The following is a 10,472-nucleotide window of genomic DNA, read 5'->3' on the forward strand; positions in this document are numbered from 1 at the left end:
AAGTTTTTCACACAGAGAGTGGTGGGTGCGTGGAATGCACTGTCAGCAATGATGGTGGTGGTGGATAAAATAGGGAATTTTAAGAGACTCTTAGATGGGTACATGGAGCTTAGAAAAATGGTAGGGCAAGTCTAGGCAGTTTCTAGAGTAGGTTACATGGTCAGCACAACATCGTGGGCCGAAGGGCCTGTAATGCGCTGTAGATTTCTATGCTCTATGTTCTAAGATGGAAGATAGCTGGCACACCATGTGAGCATTGCAATTAATGAGACTGACAGCAATACAGATTGATTTGAGGATATTTGTTAAAGCTTCAGCTACCTTGTGGGCCAGAAAGATGGCAATGAGGGTCAGGGAAGGAGGAGATGAGTATCATGAACTCAGATATCGAATGTGAGGAGAAATGACAAAATGAAGAACAATGACTGGGATACCTGTTCTTACCTGACCCACAGATACCTGCTCTTACCTGAGCCACAGATATCTGCTCTTAGCCGGACCCACAGATACTTGCTCTTACCTGACCCACAGATACCTGTTCTGACATGATCAACAAATACTTGCTCTTACCTGGCTAATAGGATTATGGTCAAAGTATTCTTCTACAAAGTATTCCAGCAGCTGCAGAAAAAAGTAAAAGAATAATGCTCACAAGCTTGAATGTAACAAAGCAAGCAATTCATACACGTGACAAGCTAGCATCCTTCAGTAACCCTGTTGTGCAAGGTTGATGCAGATAGTCCTGGAACATCGAACCTGCGACTGTACAGCACAGTATGCACCCTTCTGCCTACAAGAGATAAGATATGCTCTCTATTCCAGGATTAATCTCTCTAGTACCTGCTTGTTTCCTCCTTGTTATTTAAGAAGGGCAGCCTGCAGAATTACACCTAATCATGAAATGCTACCAAATGGACTGAAATCTAAACTTATATTTTCTCTTCACAGATGCTGTCTGATGTACTGAGAATTTTTAATGTTTGCTGTTTTTATTTTCAATTTCCACCGTGACAGTATCGGGCTGATGTCTAACCAGGAGGAATTCGCAGCAGACAGCAAGAGACAGAGAGGATACCATTTGAAACTGGACTCTGAATTCTGCATAATCTGTGTAGGTTTACTCCCACAACCCAAAGATATTGGTAAGTTACTTGCCTGGTGAAAACTGCCTGTAGTGTGTAGGTGAATGGCAGAATAAGAGCAGTTGATAGGAAACGAAGGAAGAATAAAAGGAGATTTGCTGTTTAATGGTCAGTGCAGACACAGTGATATGAATCTCTAACTATAACGTTGTCTTCTCAGTTCTGAATGACAGCCCTTCCCATTCAGAGCTCAGAAAGCAACGTAATGGAAGAACAATTTCTCAAGCAAATAACTGCGACTGTGAAGTGACAAGAAACGAAATGCTGCCAATTAGCATCAGGTCTACTCAAAACCCCTCCAAGAGGACCACAACCTTGTCATTGTTTGGAAGCTTGTGTGCCTCAATGACCGGAGGGCTATGTTAGCTGGAGTCTGGGCTTTATGCTTTGGCTCTTGGTAGGGTCACCCATACCAAAAAGATCAAAGGTTAGAGGTCAGATTAACAGTGATCCACCGGTCCTCCAGGGTCAGGGGTTCAGCTCAGGGCTAACAACCTGACTGGTAAAACAAAATTGTTACAGATCCTTCTATGTATTCCTTAGTCTCCACCCGGGGCTTGCATGACTGACAGTAGTGAAAACTGAGAGGGAGCTGCTGACATGATGAAGGAAGACGGAACACCATCGGAGATGGAGAACTTTATTGCTGCCCTAAATGCCAGCAGTGTAACAGACAAGGGGACTACTCAAAATCAGGAAATAACGACTGATCAATAGAGGAGAGATGAATTAATTGTCCTGTTACCCTTTAACAATTTTTCATCCTTGAAAATACAGAACGTGGACATCATCAGGAAGGGAGGACTGAACTTACCATTTCTGCTTTATCTGTTCTAACCTCAAAACATTGTTACTAATACCCAGTGGAATGGGGATATGTGGGAAAATAAATGAAGCATATTGCTGTTAGTTCAGGGTCCACTTCTCACCAATAAACAGTTTCTTGTTGCACAAGTGATTTCTTTACTGCAACTACTCCACACACCAGTCTGATTTAACACTCTCTCATTTAACACTCTGACTGATATATCTGGGGCTGGTGGGTGGTGAAATAGAAAATCAACGCCATTGCCATTACCTCTTCCGCTTTTTGACAAATTAATCATCCAATTAGCTCAGGAGAATAAGTAATACAAGCAAGAAGAATCCAGAGGAAGGATCTCAGTCCAAAACGTCAACAGTTTATTCCCCCACCCCCTATAAATGCTGCCTGGCCTGCTGAGTTCCTCCATCATCTTGTGCATGTTGCTCAAGATTTCCAGCATCTGCAGGATCTCGTGTTTAAAAAAGAGTAAGGTGTTGGCAGTAGGCTCAGATAGGGACAGGGAACAGAAAGGTTGTAGCTTTTCATTGCATATCCTTTTGATTAAAATCAGAGCCACTTACATCCCTTAATGCTCCAATTTGTTATGAAATAGCTAACATGATAAAGAAAACACAACACACAGCTTTGATCTCACCTTTAACGTTGACGTAAGTCGATTCGGTTTCAGGTCTTGGTCTTCCATTGATTTAGACATGTCTATTATCACATATAAGTGCCGCATCTTTAAATTAGAATAAATAATACAAATCAAAAATAATTATTATCTAGAATATATTGCTACCTCTGCAGTACACAAAATAAAATCAAAATATTATCTACTCAATTAAAAAAACACTTACCATTCCTAGTCTGACTTGGCCATGTGATTCGAAGACTCTGCATAGGAGAAACCAGGACAATTAACGGGAACTGGACAAAGTGACAATGTACCCGTTCAGTGGTAGATCAATTACTTTAATATATCCATTGTCTACGTTAAAGTAGGATACACAAAGACAGACTTATCTATCTGTAGAATTTGTGACAAACATTATTTTTGGGGAAGTTACATGAGCTTTTCACGTCACTGGAAGTGATCTACACACTTTCCCATCCTCATGTCCAATACACACCCTTTCACCTTCCTATCAGTTACAAATATTCAGCCTTTTCCTTCTTTAAAATTAGGAACCTCTTCCATTTCCACTTCTGTAACCTAACAATCCTCTGAGCTGCCCATTGCTTTGTCATTTGTTAACTTTTATTTTGAACTTGGCAACCAAAGGAAAACCTTTATTTCTGGAATCAAGAATCAGTTTTAAAAACAAGAGTCTAACAAAGAACAAATACTCTGCAACAGTCCATTGAAATAGGAGTCATTGAGTCTCCTCATGTCAATTCTTATTACCCATTTCAGCAAAATACTATATTTCCTTTGCTTTCTGTAAGTTACGAGTATGAGTTGCTGTATTTGTACGTGTACATGTTACTCCTACACAGGGATGCTTAAAAGTAAAGAGAAATTAGAGTTCAAAAGTGGTCTCTCAAATCACTCACATCATCTTATCACACAGGTATATACCTTTTTCTTTGCAAGAATGGGCAAACTATTAAGTTGAAACACTTCTGAAGGAGAAGCTCGTGAATAAGGAAGTCCCAAATTTCTTTCAAGGTCCCTATCATTGTTTTCCAATTGTATCCTGCCGTTGAACACAGGAGCATGGGAGCTGTGACATGATGCTGCAGTTGTACAAGCCACTGGTGAGGCCTCACTTGGAGTATGGTGTATAGTTTTGGACATCCTATTATAGGAAAGATGTGGTTAAACTGAGAAGAGTTACAAGGAAATTGCCAGGTTTAAGTGGGAATTTCCAACCTTTTTTATGCAATGGACCAATACCATGAAGCAAGGGGTCTGTGGACCCCAGGTTGGGAAGCTTTGGATTCAAGGGAGAGCTTGGCCAGGCTATGTCTTTATTCCTTGGAACGTAGGGACAATGTTACAGAGATGTTTAAAATTATGAGAGACATAGAGTGAGGGGAAACATTTAAGACACCTGAGGTACAATCTTTTTCCACACAGAGAGTACTGGAATTGATTTATTATTGTCACAGTTACAAAGATAGAGTGAAAAGCTTGTCTTGCATCCTATTCATACAGATCAAATCATTACACAGTGTATTGAACTAGAATAAGGTAAAATGCAGAATAAAGTGTATAAGCTACCAAAAATCTGCAGTGCCGGTAAATGGTAAAGTCGCAAGATCATAACAAGAGAGATCGTGAGTCCAAGAGTCCATCTTATCATACAAGAGATTTATAGACATGGAATGAGCTGCCAGCGGAAGACAGCAAGGTACAGTGGTATCAGTTAAGAACAACTGGGTAAGTAGACAGAGGGGAGAGGCTCGGAGGGATACGGGCGGAAGGAACAAAGGAAACTAGGACAAGAATGGGTTGGACGGGCTGAAGGGCCTGTGCTGTGTTGCTCCATGACTCAGAAGGCAATGACAGGGCAACAACGTTCTCTGGCTCTGAAGCCCCTCCCTGCGGCTTTAACTTTCTCTTTTCAAAAACAATAAAGAAATCCAAATTTGGAGATAAATTTCTGATTGCAATTTTCCAAGTGACTTTGACAGGAGTAGTTTTACTCAGTCTTTTCTTGTGTTCTGCTCTACATGATACAGTATATAGTCCTGTCACATGTTGCCTTCACCTCCTACATGCACATAACGTCATCTAAATGTCCTACCACATTTAAAAATCTATTATCAGAATTCCAGAAGATTTTGTTTCCCCATTATCCATCTATATTCTTCCTAGTTAGATGTTGCTTTAACAATAAGTTAACAGTAATTTCTCTGTTCTATCAGCCTTAGTGTCCTCTTTCATTGAAGATACTTCTCGCGTTATTTTTGTTACTAATTCTGCTTTAGCTAAGTGCCAATTATCTACACTAAACAACTAGCCCAATATTAAAACACAAAATATTTGTTTACATGTTATTCTCTGTGCTTTAATTTGTTTCTTTTCTACACTCTAAAACATTCAATGTACACACAAAATGCTGGAGGAACTCTGCAGGTCAGACTGCATCTATGGAAAGGAATAAACAGTCAACGTTTCAGGCCAAGACACTTCATCAGTTCTGATAAGGCTCTCGGCCCAAAGCATCGACTGTTTATTCCCCTCACCTGACCTGCTGAGTTCCTCCAGCATTTTATGTAACTGTGTTGTTGAAGATTTCCAGCATCTGCAGAATCTCTTACGTTTCCAATAACATTCACCTTAATTTTCTCAATACACCTGATGGGGACTCCAAATCTTATCAAATACCACACTGACATGATTTACGTGAACCTCTCAAAAATCCATTGTGCAATTTCAAAGTTTCTGGACGCAAATTACCTTTCATAAATCCACATCAGCCCCCATAAATTAATCTGCATCTTCCCAGGCAAGTATCATGTTTATCTCATGTGATGACTTAGAACCTTGTTAATTAAGCTGACTGAACTATTGTAATCTACCAGATCATTTCCAAATAAAGAAAATTACTACAGTTCAGCCAATCTATTTAATAGGCAACAAATAACCTGTTGAAGCAACTCACTGGGTCAGGCAACACCTCTGGGAAGGAAAGGAAACCTGTTGGGATAACTGGCGAAACTTAATAATACTTGGTCAAAGACTCTGCTGTTTTCTCCTTCATTAAACTGATGCATCCCAAAGAACAGATCCTCAGTTGCACAAGGCAGAAACTATGTCTCAATGATTTAAAACGCATTCACTTGCACTCAATAATACCTTTTCCTTTTCTCTTTGAAGAGAAGATCATCAACTGTTGCTTTAAGAGAACCTGACTCATCTTCCTTTAGGACTTCCCTGTAAATCAAAGTAGCAGACTATTAGTGGAGAGAAGGGACAGAGGTCAGGGTTAACCAAAACAAATCATTTCTAAGATACTGTGTCAGAGAAGAACAGGTGAATATCCCAAAATTGTTTAAAGTAGTGGGCAAATTAGTTAGTGGCACAAATGGGATGCTGTGATTCGTAAAAATAAAAAGGCACAGAGTATAAGAGGAGGGGCATTACAGTGAATCTATATAAACATTGATTAAGCCACATCCAATTCTAGTCAGCTCAATTCAAGTTGGATTTGACAGATTTGGAGAACTACATTAAAGATTTTCTCAAATGGCTCCAAGAATAAGGCACTTCAGTCAAAAGGTTAGTCTAGAAAAGCTGGGTTCAGCTTTCATTTGAAACGTAATCATCTGTGTAATGTATAAAATGTGGGGACCAATTCGTACACGGCAAAATAGCACAGAATGGCTTTGAAATAACAATAACATTTGTGGAGATGATCACTGTGGGATAAATATTGCTTAAGAATAATATTTTCCTGAACTTTGTTGAAATGCCACCACAGTATCTTTCACACAGACCTGGAAAATTTAACATTTTAATTTAAACTTTTATCCATAGACCAGCACTCTCTTAATAGTACACAAGAGAAATAGCTTACATCTTTTTTGCTCATTTGGGATATGAACTGACTTATAATGCAAGAATTATTGCCACACAAGCCAAAGTTGAAAGGAGTCGGATACAGAATCGAATGGCCGATCGGTTGCCAAGGAGAGTAATAAGGTACATGTGGAGAATGTGCATACAGCAGAGAAATAGTTAACCTTAAATTAAACTACAATACTTACCACGTCCGTTCGTAGCCTCCTTCCCACCTCTTGGTTTTCTCTGATTCATCATACATTTTTAAAAAATTTTTGGTTATAACCTTTGAAATGAAAAAAAAGTTATATTATTTGTACAAAGCCCTGCTCCTTCTGTTTCTAACGGCACATCGAATTTTACTCAGACTATTGTGAAAAAATTAGGATCTCCAACTCCTCATTTTGGGCTCATCTCACAAATCTTGACTGACGGCGACATCTTGATAATTTTGGAAAACTCACAGTTAAAATAAATTTCTCTGCTGACAGTTTGTGCAGTGAATAGCTTAATCATTGTGTTACTGTTCTGTATTCCTGCTTACTTACACACACACAGAACCAGAAACACATAAAGATACACAGACACAAACATAAACACACATACGAACGTGTACACACATACACACAGGCACACACACAGAAACAGAAACACACAAAGATACACAGACACAAACACATACACACATACACAGACAGACACACACACACACACACACACACAGAGTTCAGTGGAAGCACATGCCTTAAGGAGTGGATGTCTTTAATATCAAAGACAGACTGACAAAGTTTGTGCAAAGATGTGGAAACAAAAGGAATAAAAGCACATTTTGTTCATTAACAAAGCAATCACAAACATCTTTCAAAGGGACGGGGATAATATATCAAGCCCAATTCCTCAAAATGTATCCCCTAACCCCAACAAATCTCATAAAATCCACCTTTGCTCCTAAAATCACAAACTTCCCCCATCCTCAAAATTTCTCCAACCTCACTGAGCCCAGAAACCCCAAACCCCAGACTACAGAGTCCATTATCCTCATCACACAAGTCCAGACCTGGAGCATAAGCCCCACAAAATCCCCACCGACACACACTACACTGATCCAACAGATGCCAATCCCCAGCCTTATCCCCCACCATCCCTATTCTCCTCCCCCTTCTCTTCCCCATCCACAATCACCCCCCACCCCCATTCTCTTCCCCATCCGCAATCCCTAATCCATGTCCCCAATTCCTTCCCTGCCCATCCCCCACTACCCTGTCCCAGCAGATCCCAAACTCCATTCGTGTCGTCATCGCCTACTCTCCGTCTCTCCAATCCCAAACCCCATCAGAACCTGCTCCCTGTTCCCAATTAGTAACCCTGTCCCAATCCCCTCATTCCTCATTCCCTTCCCCATTTCCCTGCTCCAGCAGAGCCCAAATCCCAATCCTGCTCCCCTTCCCAAATCCGTTCCCTGTCCCCAGTCACAAATCCCCATCCCAATTCCTCAACCCCACCTAAACTACTCTAACAAAACCCGAGCACAAGTCTTCCTCCCTATCCCCTGATCGGATTGATTCCCCAACCCAATCCCTGTCCTCCACCCGTCCCTCCCTTCTCTGCTCCGGCAGATCTGGCTTTGTTCCCCATCCTGATGTCACTCCCTCGTCCTCATTCTCCCCTCAGTGCTGTTCCTCACCTCCTGTCTCCTGTCCCCTGGCCCGTCTCTGACCCATTCTCCCCACCTTGCTCCTGAGATCCTAACCTCCAGTGCTGTTCCTCACCTCCCGTCCCTTGGCCCCTCTCTTAGACCTATTCCCCAACCCCAATCCCTTCTCCTGCAGATCCGAATCCTCAATGCTGTCCCCATACCCGATCTCAAAGCCATACCCTGGCCCCAATCATTATTCCTCCTCCCCATCTCTCCCACTACCTTGCTCCTGGTTCCTGCAGATTACAACCGCCGATCATGTCCCTCGTCTCCAGTCCCCTGCCTCCGATTATCTCCCACCACACCCGGCCACATAACTAACTCTGTCCCCTCCCCACCCCACCCGACCTGCTCCGATCCAACTCCAATCCCGAGATGGAGACTCACCTCAAACAGCAGCTCCCGATGTCACACTCAAAACGTCCCCCCGGTGTCACACTGAAAACCATCCCCCGGCGCAACACTCAAATCCTTCCCCGGTGCAACACTCAAAACTTTCCCCGGTGTCACACTCAAACCTGTCCTCCCACTGATGGAAGGCACACAAAATGCTGGAAGGTCTCAGCAGGCCAGGCAGTGTCTATGGGAAAAATAGTAACAGTCGACGTTTCGGCCGAGACCCTTTAGCCTGAAACGTCGGCTGTTTACTCTTTTCCATAGACGCTGCCTGGCCTGCAGTGTTTCATCAGTATGTTGCTTTGGATTACCAGCAGCTGCAGATTTTCTCGTGTTTGCTCCCCTTGATGGTCTGTGATTATTGTTGTCGAGGCTGGTGTTAATTACCACAGCAACCAAGCTGATTTCTGAAACATGTACAATACATGCATTCAACATACCTTCATAGTTATTGCAATCAAAATCAGATTTATTATCACTCGCTTATACAACATGAAATTTGTTTTGCTGTAGCTGTACAACACAAATAATACTGCAATAAAACAAATAAATTGGTGGGGGAAAAAAAAGGAACTAGTACTGTTCATGAACCGTTCAGAAAGCCGATGGAGGAAGGGAAGAAATTTTTCCTAAAACTTAGACTGTGTGGCTTTAGGCTCCTGTACCAGCTCCAGTGAGCAGTGGGCATGTCTTAAGAACCTTGTTCGTGCCAGAGTACACACAATGTTTAACGCTGTGAAAGAAAGTTAGATCCAATGGCAACGGGAAATAGTATTTCCTGTTTATTCTTTAATTGAGTGTTATGAGTGCTTGGAGACAAATTATATTTTAAAAATCATATGCAATCTCCAAAATGAAACTTTGTGGTTAACTATTAATGTTAGATAACGCAGCAGACTTCTGCCAAAGCCACACACCATGAGGATATGAGAAACCAGTCCAGACCAAAGAAAGGAAGTAGCGAGCAGGTGAAGTTCAATAGCTTTCACCAGCTGATGGGAATCACTAAAAATTGATCACCACTTCTTTCCATTTTGTGCAAGTGGATCAAGGAGGTTTGTCCTTCCAGTTTTTATCCTCAATTGTGTATTTTGGGATTGTAGTGTTTTGATGGAGACATGTCCATTTTAATTGTTTCAGCTGAACTGATTTAAATAACTATTGAGCTGTTGCTTTGACCTACTGCTCATGATTAACTTTTGCCACCATTCTCATCCATCCTGAAGTGAGCTGATCAGGATTCAAAGACGCTTGATTTAGGAGACACTTAAAAAAACGGCAAAAGTCTTCTAAAATCAGTGGTAATTTTGTCAGCTATGAGTCTATCTTGTCAATGACCAAACAAAGTAGATGTAAGGTTGTGGGGTGTGCTGGTAATGTTGTTTTCCAGTAACTTTGTACAAAATACATACAAAGCAATTCCCATTTGCTGTACCACTCAATCCCAATGGCAAGAAACCTCCTGAGAAACTACACAGAGCATTGGAAAGCTAAGCATGGATTCTTTTCAAATAGGAATAAGAAAAAAGAAGTTGTTTACCTGTGCTACACTTGCTCTGTTGCACTTTAATCTGCATTCTGTTATTGTTTTACCTCAGTGCATGGTGTAATGTTTTACCTCAGTGTAATTTGACCTGTATGAGCACTATGTAAGACAATCTTTTCACTGTACCTCAGTATATTTGACAATAATAGCTTCCCTTCCTCCACTATCAACTCTGCTCTTAAACGCATCTCCCCCATTTCACGTACATCTGCTCTCACTCCATCCTCCCGCCACCCCACTAGGAATAGGGTTCTCCTGGTCCTCACCTACCACCCCACCAGCCTCCGGGTCCAACATATTATTCTCCGTAACTTCCGCCACCTCCAACGGGATCCCACCACTAAGCACGTCTTTCCCTCCCCCCCTCTCTGCAT

General features: G+C 41.6%; 1 protein-coding gene across 2 annotated transcripts in view; it reads right to left on the reverse strand.

Moving 5' to 3' along the window:
* Positions 1 to 8,884, reverse strand: part of gtf2h2 (general transcription factor IIH, polypeptide 2) — a 49,019-nt gene extending 40,135 nt beyond the window's left edge. The window contains exons 1-6 of one of the 2 annotated variants that reach the window (XM_063069264.1): positions 8,864 to 8,884; positions 6,667 to 6,746; positions 5,756 to 5,833; positions 2,808 to 2,844; positions 2,603 to 2,689; positions 571 to 621 (exon numbers count right to left, since the gene is read on the reverse strand). In XM_063069264.1, the coding sequence (XP_062925334.1) occupies positions 571 to 621; positions 2,603 to 2,689; positions 2,808 to 2,844; positions 5,756 to 5,833; positions 6,667 to 6,722 (309 nt within the window). In that variant the 5' untranslated portion in view covers positions 6,723 to 6,746; positions 8,864 to 8,884. Of the gene's footprint in view, positions 1 to 570; positions 622 to 2,602; positions 2,690 to 2,807; positions 2,845 to 5,755; positions 5,834 to 6,666; positions 6,747 to 8,543; positions 8,603 to 8,863 lie in introns of those variants that run through there. The other variant, XM_063069263.1, reaches the window with a different exon arrangement.
* Between the last annotated feature and the right edge of the window lie 1,588 nt (positions 8,885 to 10,472).

Source organism: Mobula hypostoma, chromosome 16 (assembly GCF_963921235.1).
Source record: "Mobula hypostoma chromosome 16, sMobHyp1.1, whole genome shotgun sequence".
Classification (NCBI taxonomy): Eukaryota; Metazoa; Chordata; class Chondrichthyes; order Myliobatiformes; family Myliobatidae; genus Mobula; species Mobula hypostoma.